The sequence below is a fragment of the Scylla paramamosain genome, chromosome 7 (assembly GCF_035594125.1).
Source record: "Scylla paramamosain isolate STU-SP2022 chromosome 7, ASM3559412v1, whole genome shotgun sequence".
NCBI classification, from domain to species: domain Eukaryota; kingdom Metazoa; phylum Arthropoda; class Malacostraca; order Decapoda; family Portunidae; genus Scylla; species Scylla paramamosain.
In genome coordinates this window covers 28,359,032-28,380,615 of record NC_087157.1, presented here as the reverse complement: position 1 = coordinate 28,380,615, position 21,584 = coordinate 28,359,032, and the positions used below count along the sequence as shown (strand labels likewise).

The 21,584-nt window shown below is 40.9% G+C and overlaps 2 protein-coding genes across 2 annotated transcripts in view; both read right to left on the bottom strand.

Annotated features, from left to right (window-relative positions):
* LOC135101796 (hemocyanin subunit-like) overlaps positions 1–2,198 on the bottom strand; it is a 4,169-nt gene extending 1,971 nt beyond the window's left edge. The window contains exons 1-2 of the mRNA XM_064006090.1: positions 2,040–2,198; positions 1–193 (exon numbers count right to left, since the gene is read on the bottom strand). The exon at positions 1–193 is cut by the window's left edge and continues 1,328 nt beyond it. Coding sequence (XP_063862160.1) covers positions 1–193; positions 2,040–2,151 — 305 coding nt within the window. The 5' untranslated portion in view covers positions 2,152–2,198. The remainder of the gene's footprint in view (positions 194–2,039) is intronic.
* Positions 2,199–16,317: 14,119 nt separating this feature from the next.
* LOC135101794 (hemocyanin subunit-like) lies at positions 16,318–20,144 on the bottom strand. Its single transcript, XM_064006089.1, has 3 exons — positions 19,986–20,144; positions 17,160–18,680; positions 16,318–17,017 (listed from the first exon to the last, which is right to left on the bottom strand). The coding sequence occupies exons 1-3, from the start codon at positions 20,095–20,097 to the stop codon at positions 16,590–16,592; spliced, it is 2,061 nt and encodes a 686-aa protein (XP_063862159.1). The 5' UTR covers positions 20,098–20,144; the 3' UTR covers positions 16,318–16,589.
* Between the last annotated feature and the right edge of the window lie 1,440 nt (positions 20,145–21,584).

The window sequence follows — 21,584 nt, the reverse complement described above, 5'->3', positions numbered from 1 at the left end:
TGCTTCTGCTCCAACAGGCGTTCGTCGTTGAGCTCCTGCATAAGTCGCCTGGCGGAGACACCACCGTCATTATAGTGGCCGGAAAGAGGATCGAAGGTCTGGGAAAGCTGCTCCAGATGAGGATCGCGGATTTTGTCGTAGATCTTCCACAGAATGCTGTTGACATCGTGTTGCTTCTGGGCGTCAGAAGCTCCTACAAAAAGGAGACAAAATGTAGTATTCAGTAAGACCTTCGAATTGTCAGTGTGAAGAAAGTTTGATTTTGATAAGTCATAGCTAGGACTGCCCTAATGGGGAAATTTGTGTCTGGCATTCTGGGAACTGTTACTCTGAGTGGATGCCCTTCCTAAATTCGGACCACGCCCACGATTGGAACTCGTTGGGCTGAGCACCCATCACTCAAAGAGCACGGTTTACCACACACACACAAACACACACACACACACACACACACACACACACACACACACACACACACACACACACACACACACACACACATACACACACACACACCACACACGTCATATATATATATATATATATTATATATATATATATATATATATATATATATATATTTATATATATATATATATATATATATATATATATATATTTATATATATATATATATATATTATATATATATATATATATATATATATATATATATATATATATATATATATATATAGTATATATATATGTATATATATATATATAATATATATATATATATATATATATATATATATATATATATATATATATATATATATATATATATATATATACGAGTATATATATATATATATATATATATATATATATATATATATATATATATATATATATATATATATATATATATATATATAGATATATATATATATATATATATATATATATGTATATATTATATATATATATATATATATATATATATATATATATATATATATATATATATATATATATATATATATATATATATATATATATATATACACACACACATATATAAACATACATATATATATATATATATATATATATATATATATATATATATATATATATATATATATATATATATATATATATATATATATATATATATATATATATATATATATATATATATATATATACATATATACATGCATACATATATGCATACATATATAGATATATGTATATGTGTGTGTGTGTGTGTGTGTATTCGGACGGAAGATATCTTTACGTAACAGAGGTAAAAAGTAAGTTTGTGAAAAGATTGGCTTTCATCCATGAACAATATATCAGACCATGACACTGATTGGAATACTTGTACTTGTCTGTATATTTATACAAACACTTTCAGATTTTCCATTCAGGGTTCCGATCTCTCCCTGATAAAGTCCTTCCTCTTACATAGGCAAATGACATGGCTGGTAGATATACGGTCCAGGGGTACCATCTAAGGTAGTTAATTACTGCTGGGCTGATGACTTAACAGTTCGTTAGAAAGTAAAGTAGACAAAAAAAATAAGCTTGTGTGTATACAAGAAACTATTTTAAGGATATTTGTATTGAAAATACTATAGGTAGCTCTTGTTATGATATTTCAAGCATGGGTGATACCTTTGTCATGGTGGGGAACACTAGAGATTCTGTTTGTAAATAATAAAGAATAAACATGTTGTTAAATCTGGGTAGCGAGTAATTTAGTAGGTAGTTCCGTTATTAAGACGTTAAATGTAAGATTGATAGGCATGTTCATCTTGATTATCTTTTCATCTTTCATTTTTCATGAGTCACCCTTAAAATTCTGAGTTCTTTGTAGTAAATGCAGTCTGCTTCACTGTTCGGCGCCCAAACCAGCACAAAAGAGTCATTCACTCTCAACCGACTCATGAGGAAGAGTGGAAATTTTTGCCTCGCATTGAAAATTTAGAAACACCAGAATGCCTCGCAATACTTAGAGAATGTATTTTGTGCAAGAGAATGTTATCGTGGGAGCTTAATGCATTGCCACCAAAACAAGAGCTACTCACCTCCAGGAGAGTCGGCCATCATCCCGAAGTTGGGCCAAGCGGCGGCCGCCGACACCAGAGCGCAAAGGACCAAGAGCTTCATGGTTGTTGCTGTGTCAGGCAGTGGCTGCATGATGACATGCAGACCATTTATACCCGCTCAAGCGTCTCCCCCCACTCGGCCATTCCCCGACACCTCTAGAGGCACACCCACCAATTGGCACTTACCTCAGCTCGATAATGCGTACCTACCTGTTGCCCCGCCCACTCTCCTCCTAATTTCTAACTTTGCTCGAGGACATTCATGGAGAACACATGACAGCGACTGCACTGGCTATGACTTGCATTGCGTTTTTTTTTTTTTTAGGTCTTTTCAGGAAAGTAAAGTAATGGCGGTGTGTCTGATTGTTATTTGACACCTGACCTGTCATGTTATTCTGTACAGCGCTTTAGCTGAACATCTCTACAGAAGCGACTCATCCCAGGGATTACAGTGGAAAACCAGAATAACTGAAGTTCATGAATGATTACGGTTTAATTGTACTCACTTGACACAGCACCCTGCCTTTGTCTCTCAGCACTCCTTGTGCGGCACGCGGGGTGATGCATCGGTCACGCGTCTCATAGGGCAGTGGATGAAGGAGACCTCGAGGGAGTAACGCGTCCTGGAGACGAATTGTGCCATCAAGACGGCGCGATGGAATAATGTAACTGTCCTCTTTAGTAGCTGTCGGTTGCATTACCGTTCATCTTTTGTTACTTAAGTATTAATTCACCTGTGAACTCAACTGCTATTTTTAAGATAACACCCGTAAACTTATATTTATTCTGTGCTCATTTATCTATGAGCAAATCTTTTATCTTTCAATCATTATTAACTCGTGAACTATTACCTACAGTCAGTTTGGGTGACACAGACCAACCGACTTGAAGGAGCGTCTCTCTCTCTCTCTCTCTCTCTCTCTCTCTCTCTCTCTCTCTCTCTCTCTCCTCTCTCTCTCTCTCTGTCTCTCTCTCTCTCTCTCTCATTTCTTTCCTGGCTGTTTATCAGAATCAGTCCTTTATTTCACGTTAGGGATGCTAAAAAAGTAATTTAGGCAACTGTGGACACGCGAACATATTAAGACTTGCCACAAACCTGCGTCCGCTTTATAAAAACCTCAACGAATTCATTTCATACTCTTTAGTAAAGGCTACTTTTTATTTATATGAATACAAGTATTCCCATGTCTTATTGATTTATTAGGTTTTGCTGTCAAGGCCTATGAGTGGTTACGAACATCACCTGGTGACAGCCGTAGCGTCTGTGTAACCAAAAAATTACTTCGCTAATCCCTAATAATGAGCAAAAAAGCAGGATGCCTTTATTTCACTGAACCTTTCAAGTCTCCACCCTCACCTACATACCTTGGTTCATTTGGCGAGGTCGTCAGGATCACCATGGCGAGGTGCGTGCGTTCCTGAACGCGCTTTCGATCACGTAGGGCGTGGCCGCGATAACTTGTAGTGCTCTCGGTGATATAGATTTTCTTGTAAGTATTTCCTCTCTCTTTGTGTTCAATGTACGATGTTGTTTAGTGGCGGCGGAGGTAACAGGGTACGGTGGCGGTAGTCAGAATAAGTACAGAGCACATAAATAGATACACGAGGTATTTTAATTTAAGTGCAAATGTTTCGTGCCGATGAAATCCATGGAGCCATGTGTGCTGCCAAAGAACGAATATTTCTTTCTGAAAATACGAATATTTAGTTTAATACTTTGAGGAGTGTCCTGCATGATTTGCTGACTTCTCCTGTAAGCAATCCTTCACTATCATATTATACATATAAAGTTCATGAAATGTGTTAGTCTACGATTTGGAGAATTTGTGTCATACTGCAGTCATAGGCTACCTTTTAACTGCTTGATTTACAAGGCTTTAGAACGAAGAATACAATTAACCTCCATGAACAATTTATATAAAATATAACCCAAGAAGCCTTTTGCCTGAAGAAGCTTAATTTTCTTTTTTAAGTTGAATTACACATCTATTTTTAAATAATCCTGAGCAAACTTTGCTAATATTTCTTTTTTTTTCATTCTCTAAAATAAGCAAAGTTTAATTAATCACTTATTAAATCCAACCATATTTTATATCGCCTGCCTTAACTGGCAAGCCTTCTCACAACCGGCCACCCCCTTGGACGTTTCTAAAATTACACTAGTTACCATGTATGAAATTTCTGGCCACGTGAGACAGCCTGGCCAGCTGTGGCCTTGAGTTGCAGCGTGCCGCGCCTATCACCACAACCTCATGTGATCATGATGCAGCTTGATTTCACTTCATTGTGATGAATTTGGGTTGATGTTGGAATAGGTCCTTCTTTCCTATCTTGTGACGCATGTAGGAGAGCATACAGTAATCCCCAGCAGTCTTCTGAAGTAGTCAAAAAAATTTTTTTTTTTCTTTTTAATCAACAAGAAATTTCTAATTTTTAAATTTGTATTGTGAAAGAAATAAATCAGTCATTAGCTCAGAAAAAATATTGAAATAAAAAAGAAGTAATAATGAAATTGCCTTCTGACGGCCGCATTTGAGCAATCCGGCATTAGGGAGCATGGCTGGAAGGGTTGACATTAAAAACACCATCAAGAAACCCCTCCCCCCAAAAAAAAAAAAAGCCTGTGTTTTTTTAGGGGGGGTTTAAAAAATATTTTGCTTATCAAGATTTAGTTCTGTACTATATTGGTAATTTAGGAACATACACATAATATGTACATATACATAAAAAAAATGTAAAAATAGTCAAATCTGACCCATTAATTTCTAGTAAAGCACAAGTTAACACAGGGTTTTTTCGACCAGACCAACGTATATCAGCATGACCTAAACAAGTTTGTTTTCTTCATCAAAAGAGTGTCAAAATCTTTCAAGATTTAATTCCCCTTGTAATGTTTGGCACCTAGCCAAAAACATCTCAAATAACTCTGTTTCTTCATCTTTCCTTCTTTTATTTGAACCTGATTGCACCACTGCCATCTCATCTATTTCTAAAACTGAACTTTTCACTAAATCCTTCGCTAAAAACTCTATACCTTGGGTAATTCAAGGCATGTTCCTCCCTCTCCTCCACCCTCTGACTACTTCCTGCTATCTATGAAAATCCTTCGCTAAGATGTTTTCCATATCCTCGCTGGCCTAAACCCTCAGAAAGCTTACGAACCTGATGGGGTCCCTACCATTTTTCTAGAAAACTGTGCCTCTTTGTCTAGTCAAACTCTTCCAACTCTATCAACATCTACCTTTCCTTTTCTATCCTTCTCTCTGTAACTTCATCTCAAATTTCCTTTCTGACCGTTCTATTGCAGCTGTGGTAGACGGTCACTGTTCTTCTAAATCTATTAAGAGTAGTGTTCCTCAGGGTCCTGTCCTGTCCCCCACTCTCTTCCTATTATTCATTAGTGATCTAAACCAAACTTCTTTTCCTATCCACTCTTACGCTGATGATATCACCTTGCACTTTTCCACGTCTTTTTTTGTAGATGTCCAACCCTTCGGGAAGTAAAGAGTTCTCGCAGGGAAGCCATGGAATGCCTGACTTCTGAGCTCTATAAAATTTCTAATTGTGGCATAGCAAACTTAGTGTTGTTCAATGCCTCAAAACTCAATTCCTCCATCTATCAACTCGACAAAATCCTCCAGACAATTATCCTCTCTTCAGTAGCACTCAACTATCCCCCTACACACTGAACATCGTCTACACTGAACATCGTCGGTCTGCCCTTTACTTATAATCTAAACTGGGAACTCCACATCTCATCTCTAGCTAAAAGAGCTTGTATAAAGTTAAGCGTTCTGAGTTGTCTCCACCAGTTTTCCTCATCCCCCAGCTGCTAACTGTGCACAAGGGCCTTATCCGCCCATGTATGGAGTATGCTTCTAATGTATGGGGATTCCACTCATACCGCTCTTTGAGACAGGGTGAAATCAAGAGCTTTTTGTCTTATTAGCTCCTCTAACTGACTGTCTTCAACCTCTTTCTCATCGCTGCAATGTTGCATCTCTTGCTATTTTCTACCGCTGTTTTTCATGCCAGCTGCTCTTCTGATCTTGTTAACTGTATGCCTTCCGTCCTCCTGTGATCTCGCTGCACAAGACTTTCTTCTTTCTCTCACCCGTATTCTGTCCAGTATTTTCAATCATTCATCCCTCTCTCTCTGGAAAACTGGAACTCACTTTTTTGCTTCTGTATTTACACTTTCTGTGACTTGAACTCTTTCAGGAGAGAGATTTCAACTCCTTATCCTGTAGTTTTTGACGACCGGCACCTCAGTGGATCTTTTTATTATATTTTTTTGTTGCTCTTGGCCGATGCCCCTCCTACATGAAAAAAAAAAAAAAATACTTCGAACTTTTTGTTTCACTCTAAATTACTTTTTAATTGCTTATTTAAACTGATTTACATGTAAATATAAAGAATAAAAAAGTAAATAAATAAAATAAGTAAAGTATTAATAGAAATAATAAAAATAATAATAAAAAAAAACACTAAAACACTCCCCAAAAACTTTTTTTTATCAACCCTCATGGCTGGTGAGAGCCTGCCTGCCTTTGATATCAGTTTGTCTTAATGAATATTGTGTTTATTAATATGCAAGGGAACTGGTAGTTTTCAGGTCATATTTCCAAGAGAAGATCGCTGTTAGTTTGCAAAATGTGAATGCGTTACGAATCATCAGCCTCTATTATTTTTGTGCGACCCTTCACATCACCTGTTCCTGATTTCGTCTGGCGCTTTCTGTTTGAATGACCATTTTGCTTACATATGTTCTTTCGTGTCGCAGTGATGATGTTCTCGTGTCATAAAGCATTTTTTTTTTTTTTTAAGTGCAGCTGCATTTTTCTGTATGAACACAGAATATTTTCAACTGCATTTCAGATATCCATTTCGTAACTTGGTAAGGTTGTTTGTTTATCTGTTTACAAAAAAAAAATGTCCTTATGAAATCCTCCTAATTACACCACTTAGAAATGCACAAATCAAGCCGAAGCAACCCTTGAACCAGTGAGGCATCCGAGCTAATTTTATTCGAAGCTAAGGTTGTTTTGGTTATGTGTTTACCTCTGACTTTTTCTTCTTATTCAGTGTTTTTCACCTGCGCTGGAGTAAGTTGATATTATTCTACCTTCTTCAACCAAATTCACTACCTGGCTTTTTCTGTTCTTTTCACATTTTCACCCATTTTATTTCAGCCACATTGCTCCTTTCTTCTACCTTGTATCTTCTCCTATATCTATATCCGACAGTAATTACTTTTCATATTTCAAAAATATGAAATATACCAGAGTAAGATATTTATGTGTTTATTCTTTACTTCACCTCTACGTAGCGCTATTGAAATGTTAATGCTGTTTCTCTTCCATTGGTATTTTCTCTCTAAATTTTATCAGAGAAATCACCGTTTTTTTCTTCTTATCTCTTTAAGCTTCGCCCCAAGGTTTGCATCGCTTCTTTTTATTCGACACATCTCTCTCTCTCTCTCTCTCTCTCTCTCTCTCTCTCTCTCTCTCTCTCTCTCTCTCTCTCTCTCTCTCTCTCTCTCTCTCTCTCTCTCTCTCTCTAAGATTCGTATCATTGTCGAATTTGAGACCTGGCTCATTAACTTAACACATTTTTTAACTTAACACATTTTTCTTTATACTTTATTTATCTTATTTTTTTTTTTTTATTCTAGAACCGGAGGGATTATTTTTGTGTGTGCGTGCGCATTCACTTATTGGTATGATCGGTCCCACACACACACACACACACACACACACACACACTCACTAATACACACACACACACACACACACACACACACACACACACACACACACACACACACAGAGAGAGAGAGAGAGAGAGAGAGAGAGAGAGAGAGAGAGAGAGAGAGAGAGAGAGAGAGAGAGAGAGAGCAGATAAATATTTTTCTTCATTCCCATTCTTCCCTTTATTTTCTTGTCTAGACCACAGAGACTCACCCTCATAATTATGTTATCGGATCCTCACCAACAGATTTTTCCTCTCTTCCTCCCCTTTCTCTTTATCTTTACTCGTTTCATCTCTCTCTCTCTCTCTCTCTCTCTCTCTCTCTCTCTCTCTCTCTCTCTCTCTCTCTCTCTCTCTCTCTCTCTCTCTCAACCATTAAATTCTTGCTCTTCTTTGATTGTTGCCACCATTTCCCTCCTGCCATTCCTTCCTTTATTTTTATTTTATTTTCTCTTCCCCTTATTTGTCATTCCCGTTCCAATCATTATTTTCTTTTTTTTTTACACATTCACCGCAGATCTTTCTTTCCCACCTTATTTTTATCGGTTATTTTTATAATGTTCTCTTTCATTTCGTGTTTTTAAGACTCACGAACGCTTTTAACGGCATTTTTGCATTCCTGTCATTGACTTTAGAGGGAAATAATCACACACACACACACACACACACACACACACACACACACACACACACACACACACACACAAACACACACACTCGCGCGTGCAGGCACGCATGCAAGCACGCACGCACGCACGCACATGCTGCTAGATTCACTACGAGATGGAGAGAGAGAGAGAGAGAGAGAGAGAGAGAGAGAGAGAGAGAGAGAGAGAGAGAGAGAGAGAGAGAGAGAGAGAGAGAGAATAAAGATGGAAAAAAGAAAACTAAACTCATCCCCCTATGTGTCAAAAAAAAAAAAAGACCAGATAGGCAATGAGATAAGTTGTTAGTGATTTGTATGGGTGGATGGGTGACTGGGAAAGGGTTGTGGAAGCGTGTGGGTATATTGGAGTGTGTGGAAGTGAAAACGAGACTCATTTTGCACGCGCGCAGAGATTTTTGAAATTTGACAAACATTTTTGAAATTGGCCAAAATTGGATTCCTGTCACGTCATATTTGGCAATAGCACCTCTCACTCTGTCTGTCATTGTTGCTGTGTATACGTCTATCTCTCTGACTGGCTCACTGTTCCTTTTCTCTCTCTCTCTCTCTCTCTCTCTCTCTCTCTCTCTCTCTCTCTCTCTCTCTCTCTCTCTCTCTCTCTCTCTCTCTCTCTCTCTCTCTCTCTCTCTCTCTCTCTCTCTCTCTCTCTCTCTCTCTCTCTCTCTCTCTCTCTCTCTCTCTCTCTCTTTTATTTTTAGCCAATGTATAGAAAGAAGATTCCATAACTTTTCAAAAGGGAGCTGCGGTCATAAGCTAAGAATGTTCACTGTCCAGTGTCATCCATTCAAAATACTCCGCGGGACGGCTTCGTGAACGAGGGAGTCACTGCACTATCACTACCAGTCACTCGCATCTCCCTCGTCAGTATTTGGCACTGTCATTATCAGGTACTTGCACCTACCAGATCACTGACTTACTCTGTCACTGTCAGGCACACTAATACACATTTACTTCACGGTAATGTCACTGTCAGGCACATTAGTACAGTTTATAGCATTGTCACTGTCAGGCACAATATTTCACACACCCTCGATACTTCATGGCACTATCAGGCGGGTGTGTCCGAAGCCAGGAGTGGGCGGCTCACTTTACCTGCTAAGAGGACATCGTGTTGACCTCCACAGTGTTGTGGGAGAGGGCACGCTGACACATCACCGAGCGGTACCTCGGCACCTTGAGAAGGATGTCGGACACTACCGCTCTCGTAGTGCGTTCATTCCTCCTCTAGGGGACCCTAAGCGCCGCGAGGTGAGATGCTTCCTGCACATGGGCCTTGTGCAACATTGTGAGAGCCCCCACTCGCCTTCGGTGTTCCAGGCTGTCCAGCTGGTGGAAGGGGGTGTTTTGGTGACTGTGTGGGTGCAGTCGCTGTTGCCTCTGCTGTATCTGCTGTGGCTAATGCTGTTGCTCCGTTTGGGGTTGCTGTCCCTGGCCGTAGATTAGACGCTCGGCCCGCCGCTGCACCTTGTGCAGCAAGGAGAGGTGGGACTGGGCGCTGCACATCCACTTGAAGGGACTGTACTTCATGATGGGCCTCACCTGCACCTTGTACAGCATCATGAAGCCCTTGGCGTCGAGTATATGCCTCACTCGATGCAGGAGTGTCACCCTCAGAGAGGCCGTGCGTGCCACGCTTTCCAGGTGATGGTCGAAGCTGAGTTTGGAGTCAAACTCCAACCCCAGGATGTTGATGGAGTCCTTGATGGCAGGGGTGACTTCTCCAAACTTAAGCTGGCCTTCTACTAGCCTGGCGTTCTCCCGTGAACGTAAAATAACCAAGACCTGGATCTTTTCTGCAGCAAACTTGACTTGTCATTGTCTGCCCGAGGCCATGATATCACCAAGGTGGCGGTTGGTGACATAGATCACGTTCACGGTCTCCTTTCTGCCATAAATGTGTGAGAGAGTGGCATCATCAACATAGGCCGACACTAGCGAGAGGTTCTCTCTCTCTCTCTCTCTCTCTCTCTCTCTCTCTCTCTCTCTCTCTCTCTCTCTCTCTCTCTCTCTCTCTCTCTCTCTCTCTCTCTCTCTCTCTCTCTCTCTCTCTCTCTCTGTGTGTGTGTGTGTGTGTGTGTGTGTGTGTGTGTGTGTGTGCTTGTATGAACTGATTACCTAAATAAACTATTGACTGGAAAGTCTCTCTCTCCCTCTCTCTCTCTCTCTCTCTCTCTCTCTCTCTCTCTCTCTCTCTCTCTCTCTCTCTCTCTCTCTCTCTCTTTTTTTTTTTATTTATACCAAATACATCATAATTTACAGTGGGTGTCACCACTACATTACATAGAATATCGTGACAACTTAGAGACTAAAGGTTACATAGCTAATGTTACCTATCTAAAAGCCTCACTCTGTTTTTATCACTGCTGTCTGTATTGTGTCAGCCAGTCGTTCACTTTACATTTAAAATTTTGCGTTGTCAAGTTCGCAATATTTTCAATGTTTGGCTCACTGGCTATGAGTTTATTCCACCAGCTCACATAAGTGTAAATAAACTGTCTTTGGTGGTGCCATGTCCTGCACCGGGTTTGCAGCAGTTCCTCCGGGGCTGAGGTGACGGCTCTGGTAGCGACCTGGGCCAGTCGGGGAGGCTGCCGGAGTGACTGTAGGTGCGGCACACACTGTAGCTGCACCTTGAACATTACAGTGAGTTCCGCCACGTCACGCCGATGTTGGAGACTCTGTAATGCTGGTTGGTGTCCTGCCTCTCTGATGAGCCTTGCCGCCCTCTCCTGTACCTTGTCCAGTAGAGACAGGTGCTTGTTGGCCGCACCTCCCCATGCCAGGCACGCGTATTCCAGGGACGAGCGAACCTGGGCTTTGTAGAGGACTTCCATTCCCCTACTGTCCAGGAGAGGTGACATTCTCCTCAGGGATGCCAGCTTCCCTGATGCCTCCCTGGCGAGCCGCTCTATGTGGGATCTGAAGGACAGCTTTCTATCATATGTGACCCCCAGCACCTCCACCTCGTCCTGTGGGGTCAGCGTGTCGCCTTGGAAGACGAGGCGTGGGGCCGTCCCGAGTCTGGAGATGGTGAGCAGCTGCGTTTTGTGTGCCGCAAATTTTACTTTCCACTTTTCGCCCCACGCTGCTATGCGGCTTAGAGTGGCGTTCAGCGTGCTGACAGTGGCGTCTTCCTCCTCAGGACCGTAGCAGAGAGACAGGGTGAGGTCATCCGCGTATGCTCTCGTGCTCGGGATAAGGTGCAGCAGGTCATTTATATAAACATTCCAGAGCAGAGGGCCGAGGCAGCTACCCTGTGGGACCCCCGCTCTGATGGGATGAAGCCTGGAATCACGCCCATTGACGGTCACTTTGAAGTGTCTGTCCCTCAGGTAACTCTCGAGGAGTTTGAGGAGCGGCCCGTCCACGCCGGCAGCGTAGAGCTTGGTGACGAGCGCCGGATGCCAAACTTTGTCAAAAGCTCCCTCTATATCGAGAGCGACGACAAGGGCGGCCTTGCCCCTGTCCAGGGCAGCGCTCCACTCACTCGTGAGTTGCAGGCGCAGGTCTCCCGCCGACCTCCCCTTCCTGAAGCCGTATTGTCTGTTGCTCAGCAGGTGGTGCCTATCAAGGTGCTGCGTGAGTCTCGAGGCCACTATCGTTTCCAACACTTTACTGAGCACCGGCAACAAGGACACAGGACGGTAATTTTTTGCTTCGGTTTTTGAGCTTTTCTTGTGAATTGGCACCACACTGCTCACTTTCCACAAGTTGGGCCAGGTGCTGCTCCTCAAGCTATTATTGAAGATGGCGGAGAGAGGGCGCGCCAACTCCTCAGCACACTGTCGAAGCAGCTCTCTCTCCTCTCTCTCTCTCTCTCTCTCTCTCTCTCTCTCTCTCTCTCTCTCTCTCTCTCTCTCTCTCTCTCTGTGTGTGTGTGTGTGTGTGTGTGTGTGTGTGTGTGTGTGTGTGTGTGTGTGTGTGTGTATGAACCGATTACCTAGATAAACTATCGATTGGAAAGTCTCTCTCTCTCTCTCTCTCTCTCTCTCTCTCTCTCTCTCTCTCTCTCTCTCTCTCTCTCTCTCTCTCTCTCTCTCTCCTTAACCCCCACGCCATTTAATTTTTGCACACTGTCCTGTTTGGCAACGCTAAGTCCGGCTTTTATTGAATTCGACGCATTTTTCAATTATTTGTCAGTTTTCATGAATGGGAACGTTCGCCGAAAAATGTTGACATCTTTGACCTTGAACGAGGTGAATAGTAAATGGTGTCTCATTGCTCCAGCTTTTATGAAGCAAAAGAGAAAATGCAGTAATATGAACAATAATAATAATAATAATAATAATAATAATAATAATAATAATAATAATAATAATAATAAAAATAATAATAACAATAATGACCATAATAATAATAATAATAATAATAATAATAATAATAATAATAATGATAATTATTTTTATTATCATCATCATTATTATTATTATTATTATTATTATTATTGTTATTATTATTATTATTATTATAGAATAATAATAATAATAATAACAATTGTTATTATTATTATTATTATGAATATAGAATAATAATAATAATAATAACAACAATGATAATAATAATAATAACAATAATGATGATAATAATAATAATAACAATAATAATAATAATAATAATAATAATAATAATAATAATAATAATAATAATAATATAATGTCTAGGGTTCCTAACGTTATTACCTGCCTATGTATCAATCACCTGATGGGTGAACCCTAATTAAATGCAGGTGGGTTCTGTTTGGAAGGTTTAGGTGGAAAGAGGAGTTAAGTGTTAGTTCAGCTTTCACAGACAGAGAGAGAGAGAGAGAGAGAGAGAGAGAGAGAGAGAGAGAGAGAGAGAGAGAGAGAGAGAGAGAGAGAGAGAGGTATGTTCGTCTCACATCACCAGGGAAAACTGCACATATGTACTATGAGGAGGGACACTGATCAGTCATAATTCCTTCAAACTATTAGAGGACGAGCACAATGGTGAAAATAAGTGAGACAATGACTATAGTGAAAGGAAGGTGAAAGTTGAGGCAATGAAAGCACTTATATGTTTTTTTTAAATTTTTTTTATTCCTTCCTGTGGTTAAATGCTAACGTTTTTACATGTCTACATAATGACAGACATTTACTTTAGGGTGTGATTTACACACAGATTTAATAGAGAGTGTCTCATATGAACACTTCGCCATGCTCTGTGTGGAACCGCTGTCACCATGTGTTCCTGGGTAGTGAACGGAAATACTTGTGTAGAATATGCCGTATATTTAAAGATGAATATTCATTGCAGCGTGAAGCGGACAGACAAGCAACAACCCTGAGGACCCCAAAAGGGTGGACGACGCACATTGCTGAGTAGAGGGAGATTGCGGGACACCGGAATCAACCTACATAGACCAAAGACATGACATTGCTCACCCAGACCTAGGCATAGCCTCATGCCTGACAGATGTGACTGCAGGGCATACTGGGTGACACGCAGGTCACAAGCAAGAAAAGTTAAATAAATAAAAGTATGTAAGTTTACGTGTGCGTCTCTGAGAAGAGACGTAATAACAATAAGAAGAACGAAATGAAATATATCAGCATAACTATGTAATTCCAGCTTAACTTTATAAGGCACGAGACAGTAACACTTCACCAAAACAATGACATCATAGTATTACTTCCTTCAGAAGTAAACATTTTGCGCAGGGAAGCCACAGAACGCCTGACTTCTGATCTTTCTAAAATTTCTGATTGGGGCAGAGCAAACTTGGTACTGCTGAACGCCTCAAAAACTCAATTCCTCCATCCATCAACTCGACACAATCTTCCATACAACTATCCCCTCTTCTTTAATGGCACTCAACTGCCCACCTCTTCTACACTAAACATCCTCGGTCTGTCCTTTACTTATAATCTGAACTGGAAACTTCACACCTCATCTCTAGCTAAAACAGTTTCTATAAAGTTAGGCGTTCTGAGACGTCTCCGCCAGTTTTTCTCATCACCTCCTCCCCCCCCACAGCTGCTAACTCTGTACAAGGGCATTATCCGTCCATGTATGGAATATGCTTCACATGTCTGGGGGATTCCACTCAAACCGCTCTTCTAGACAGGGTGGAATCAAAAGCTTTTCGTCTCATCAACTCCTCCCCTCTAACTGACTGTCTTCAGCCTCTCTCTCAACGCCGCAGTGTTGCACCTGCAGCTGTCTTCTACCGCTATTTTCATGCTAACTGCTCTTCTGATCTTGCTAACTTCATGCCTCCCCTCCTCCCGCGGCCTCGCTGCACAAGACTTTCTTCTTTCTCTCATCCTTATGTTGTCCACCTCTCTAATGCAAGAGTTAACCAGTATTCTCAATCATTCATCCCTTTCTCTGGTAAACTCTGGAACTTCCTGCCTGCTTCTATATTTCCACCTTCCTTTGACTTGAATTCCTTCAAGAGGGAGGTTTCAAGACATATCCTTCAATTTTTTTTGATTACCGCTTTGGTCCCTTTTCTGGGACTGGCATCTCAGTGGATTTCTTTTTTTTAATGGATTTTTGTTGCCCTTGGCCAGTCTCCCTCCTACATAAAAAAAAAAAAAATAGTATTCATCCACCGAGAAACAATGCAAGCGACGCCGGCAAAAGATGCGCAAGAGAATACGGTGCGTAAACCAATCAAAGAGGCAGAAAAACATGTGGCGTAATCACTGGCCAGTCACAAGGCTCACACAAGCCGTGACATCAGAACACCAAATCACAGACCAGGAAAACCTTGACATCACCAGGTGTTTGAAATAACGTGGAAAGGCGTTCTTTGTTTAACAAAGTACAGTGGGTTACTCAGCATACCACGTATATGTCTTACGACCAACTCGCTATACGACCAAAGAATTTTTTTATCTATTTATTTTATTTATTTATTTATTTATTTATTTATTTATTATTATTATTATTTTTTTTTCTTTTATTTTATTTTCTTTTGTTTAATTAATTAATTATTTATTTATTTTAGGTTTTTATTTTATTTTACTTTTTTTATTTTTCATTTATTTATTTAATTTAATTTTATTTATTTTATTTTATTCTATTTTATTTTATTTTTTATTTTTTATTTTATTTTATTTTATTTTTATTTTTTTTGCTTACGACAGCTTGCTCGGCATCCAGCCACGTTACCTCTCACCACCATAAACTACAAGAAAGCTGTAACTTGTCACTTGGGAGAGTAAATACAAAATTTATAATTATTTTCTGACTTACGTGGTATATTTGCCAATAATAAATAAGATGCTATGCACTGTAGGGTAAAAGGCAATGTTTGTAAGCGTTTTGCTGTTCATGTAAGTGATCATTTCTATATTTTTTTCTATTTTTTTTCCGAGAATAGTCTTACCTTCCTAGCGCGATTTAGGAAAGGATTATGGTCGGAAGACAAGTACACTAATGTAAATTAGAAGTTAAAAGTAACATTGCACTGACAAAAAGTGAACACGACGCAAAAATCAAGAGTCAGGTACTCACACAGAAACCACAACACTTTTATAAGGTCCCTTTCACAAGACGCCACTGGAGTTGCAACTGAATTCTTTTTTTTCTTTTCAGGTTTCTCCCAGTTTTTTACTCATAAAAAAAAAAAAAAATAAATAAATAATTCTGGCAAAGGATCCCTGAAAAAAGAAAAAAAAATCAATAGAAAGGAGGTTGGATGACATGTAACAATGTCATCAGTGACAAGTAGGACCACAATATGTCCGAGAAGTGTGACTGGGGATTTTTTTTTTCTTCACATATACAGTACACCACATGTTACACCCTAAACCCCTCATTTGCAGAAAATATCAGGATTCATCAGTTCGTTTGTGGAAATATTGATACAAATTTCACTTCACTCTTCTTTTATTGACATACATGAAATATTAGTTTTATCTGATAGATTTAAGATGACATAATCTAATAAGGGTTGCATATGTATGTGTATATATATATATATATATATATATATATATATATATATATATATATATATATATATATATATATATATATATATATATATATATATATATATATATATATATATATATATATATATAGCAAGATGAATTATATGCAGCAGTTTGCTGACGTCTTTTTGCCGGTTAGTTGCTACATTAGTTATCTTCCACGTGGAACACTTTGATGTCCACAGCCTTGAAGTTGGAGACACCATTGATGATGCGCTCGTCGTCGACGCGGCGGTCCAGTGGGTAACCATGTGGCCGATTGTCAGGGTATTTGCCATCGTAGCAGCCATAGTGGTTGAAGGTAGTGCTCTCATGCAGGCCCTCGACGGCTCCGTCCTTGGTGCCGTCAGAAACGAAGAATACAATATGGAACTCCATTCCCTCAGTCTTGCCCTTGGGGAGGAGGAACCTGTTGGGCAGTCCAAGGCCACTTTCATAATTCTCGAGGTGGAGTGCTGAGCCTGAGGCAAGTGCTTCATCAGTCATGTCGATCAGAGTCTGGAAGCTGGGCACATCAGGAACTGTTACCCCTGATTGTGTGCTGGAGCGTGTGATTTTGTTGGGTCCGCGAGCCACTGCGGGAGAAAAAGTTAATCTTATCCCCAGTCATGGCAATGGATCATCTTCCAGTAAAGTTAGGTATTCATAGATTATGTAATTAAATGACACATTACTTAAATAGTTAAGAGTAACTGAAAATTGTTTGAGAACACTTACACTTAATCCAGAATTTGTCGAGCTCAATGGCGTTCCAGCGTCCCTCGTTGAATGGGAACTCAACATGGTTGTTGTCGTACTTGGGCCAGCCGAAGATACGTACGGCTGCCATTACTTCGTGGCCGTTGTTATTAGTGATGCCAATCTCGATGTTGAAGTCGTTATGCGTGAGGCGAGAGATGACTGCGTCGATGGGCACGTCTTCGACATCGGTAGTGTCGTCAACAGCATTGATGAGGCTGTATTCAAAGTCCTCGAAGTGGGTCTCAAGGCGGTTGTTTAAGGCGATGCTGTCGATAGAGACTCCAGGGAACTCGAGGTCCTCTTTGGTGTAGGGAGGAAGGCTGTCCTTGTGTTCCCTGAAGATGTTATCCATGTACTTGTGGAGGCGGAAGAAAGCAGGGTCGCGCGTGGCAGTCTCGAAGTGTTCCAACACACCAGGAGGAAGGGCAAACTTGCCGTGAGGGTCGCCCTGGCGGCCAAGCATGACATGAGCAGTGTTGTGCAAAGAGCCGTAATACTCGGGGTTGGGGCTGTAAGTGGAGGACTCAATCACGTCACCAAGGATGTCGATGCCATGAGTGTCTCTGATGCTGATAACAGACCCGTCCCTGCCAGTGAAATAGCCGTGAGCGATGGCATCCCTGATGCGGCTTTCCAGGATCAACATGTCACGCACGCGCGCAACGCCGTCCACGTCCTCGAACTTCACGTTGTCTGGTCGTGAGGGGAAGTAACCGCCGTACTTGTACATGGTGTGGGGAGCGAAGCCCTCGGAGATCACGTCGTCCCAGTGGAGTTCGTCGACGGGGTCCAGGTAGTTGGAGAGACGCTCGGCGTCGAATCGAACGGTCAACTGATGATGGACCCAAAAGAAGCTCTCGCCCTTGCGCTCAATGTGGTGGTCCTCATGGGCATCGTCCCACCAGAAGGGGAATTCCAAATGCCAGGTGACGTGGTGGGTGTTCATGCCGATGTCCTCACCGAAGTAGGCCACACGTTGCTCTGGGTTGCTCTTGCTGCCGGTGAAGCGGGACAAGATCTTGGCGGCAGTCTGTGTCATCTTGGCCTTGTAGGCTGCTTGAATGACCTCGCTGTTGGTGAAGAGGTGAGGAGTAACCTCATAGAGGGGCGGCAGCACCACGTGTTCTGTGAGATGAGAGTGTGTGACGGCAGCGTAAACAGCGTAGACGAACTCGCCCTCGTTCATGCGAACGCGGAAGAAGGCGGCGTTGCCAGCGAAGGTGTCCCAGTCTGTGGAGTGTTCGAGCACGTCGTAGAGCATGAGAGCCTCCTGCCGCTGGCGGGTGTTGAAGAGCGAGAACCAGTGCTTCTGCTCCAGCAAGCGCTCGTCGTTGAGCTCCTGCATGAGTCGCCTAGCGGAGACACCACCATCATCATAGTGGCCGGAAAGAGGATTGAAGGTATGGGAAAGCTGCTCCAGATGAGGATCGCGGATTTTGTCGTAGATCTTCCACAGAATGCTGTTGACATCGTGTTGCTTCTGGGCGTCAGAAGCTCCTACAAAAAGGAGACAAAATGTAGTATTCAGTAAGACCTTCGAATTGTCAGTGTGAGAAAAGTTTGATTTTGATAAGTCATAGCTAGGACTGCCCTAATGGGGAAATTTGTGTCTGACATTCTGGGAACTGTTACTCTGAGTGGATGCCCTTCCTAACTTCGGACCACGCCCACGATTCGAACTCGTTGGGCTGAGCACTCATCGCCCAAAGAGCACGCTTTACCACACACACACACACACACACACACACACACACACACGTCATATATATATATATATATATATATATATATATATATATATATATATATATATATATATATATATATATATATATATATATATATATATATATATATATATATATATATATATATATATATATATATATATATATATATATATATATATATATATATATATATATATATATATATATATATACACATAGATAGATAGATAGATATATGTGTGTGTGTGAGTGTGTGTATTCGGAGGGAAAATATCTTTATGTAACAGAGGTAAAAAGTAAATTTGTGAAAAGATTGGCTTTCATCCATGAACAATATATCAGACCATGACACTGATTGGAATACTTGTACTTGTCTGTATATTTATACAAACACTTTCAGATTTTCCGTTCAGGGTTCCGATCTCTCCCTGATAAAGTCCTTCCTCTTACATAGGCAAATGACATGGCTGGTAGATATACGGTCCCGGGGTACCATCTAAGTTAGTTAATTACTGCTGGACTGATGACTTAACAGTTCGTTAGAAAGTAAAGTAGACAAAGAAATTAAGTTTGTGTATATACAGGAAACTATTTTAAGGATATTTGTATTGAAAATACTATAGGTAGCTCTTGTTATGATATTTCAAGCATGGATGATGCCTTTGTCATGATGGGAACACTAGAGATTCTGCTTGTAAATAATAAAGAATAAACATCTTGTTAAATCTGGGAAGCGAGTAATTTAGTAGGTAGTTCCGTTATTGAGAAGTTAAATGTAAGATTGATAGGTATGTTCATCTTGATTATCTCTTCATCTTTCATCTTTCATGAGTCACCCTTAAAATTCTGAGCTCTTTGTAGTAAATGCGGTCTGCTTCACTGCTCGGTGCCCAAACCAGTACAAAACATAGTCATTTACTCTCAACCGACTCATGAGGAAGAGTGGAAATTTTTGCCTCGCATTGAAAATTTAGAAACACCAGATGCCTCGTAATACTTAGAGAATGTATTTTGTGCAAGAGAATGTTATCGTGGGAGCTTAATGCATTGCCACTAAACAAGAGCTACTCACCTCCAGGAGAGTCGGCCATCATCCCGAAGTTGGGCCAAGCGGCGGCCGCCGACACCAGAGCGCAAAGGACCAAGAGCTTCATGGTTGTTGCTGTGTCAGGCAGTGGCTGCATGATGACATGCAGACCATTTATACCCGCTCAAGCGTTTCCCCCCACTCGGCCATTCCCCGACACCTCTAGAGGCACACCCACCAATTGGCACTTACCTCAGCTCGACGTGGTGATAACGCGTGCTTGCCTGTTGCCCCGCCCATTCACCTCTCAATCTCGGGCTTTGCTCGAGGACATTCATGGAGAACGTTATTTAAACACATGACAGCGACTGCACGGGCTATGACTAGCATTGCGTTTTTTTTTTTTTCCAGTTCTTTTCAGGAAAGTAAAGTAATGGCAGTTTGTCTGATTGTTATTTGACACCTGGTCTGTCATGTTATTTTGTACAGCGCTTTAGCTGAACATCACTTCAGAAGTGACTCATTCCAGGGATTACAGTGGAAAACCAGAATAACTGAAGTTCATGAATGATTACGGTTTAACTGTACTCACTTGACACAGCACCCTGCCTTTGTCTCTCAGCACTCCTTGTGCGGCACGCGGGGTGATGCATCGGTCACGCGTCTCATAGGGCAGTGGATGAATGAGACTCGAGGGAGTAACGCGTCCTAGAGACGAATTGTGCCATCAAGATGGAATAATGTAACTGTCCTCTTTAGTAGCTGTCGATTGCACTACTGTTCATATTTTGCTACTTAAGTATTAATTCACCTGTGAACTCAACTGCTATTTTTAAGATAACACCCGTAAACTCATATTTATTCTGTGCTCATTTATCTATGAGCAAATCTTTTATTTCTCAATCAGTATTAACTCGTGAACTATTACCTCCAGTTAGTTTGCGTGACACAGACCAACCGACCTGAAGGAGCGTCTCTCTCTCTCTCTCTCTCTCTCTCTCTCTCTCTCTCTCTCTCTCTCTCTCTCTCTCTCTCTCTCTCTCTCTCTCTCTCTCTCTCTGACACAAACACACACACACACACACACACACACACACACACACACACACACACACACACACACACACACACACACACACACACACACACACACACACAATTATCTTTCTTGTCGGTCTATCAGAATCAGTCCTTTACCTCAGGTTAGGGACGCTAGAATAGTAATTTTGGCAACTATTTATGCGAACATAGTAAGAATGTCAGTAACCTGCGCCCGTTTTTTTAAAAGTTCAACAAATTAATTACGTATTTTTAGGAAAGGCTCCATTTGTTTATGCTATAGATTAATATAAATACAAGTATTCCCATGTCTTATTGAATTAAAAGGTTTTGCGTAGGTATAAGAAATCGATTTGTTGTTAAGGCCTATCATTGGTTACGAACATCGCCTAGTGACAGCAGTATCGTCCATGTGGCCAAAAAATTATTGCACTAATCCCTGATAATGAGCAAAAAGCAGCATGCCTTTATTTCAATAAACATTTCATGTCTCCAGCCTCAGGTACATGCATTGATTCAGTTGGCGAGGTTGTCAGTATCACCATGGCGAAGGGTGTGTCCCTGAACGCGCCTTCGATCACGTAG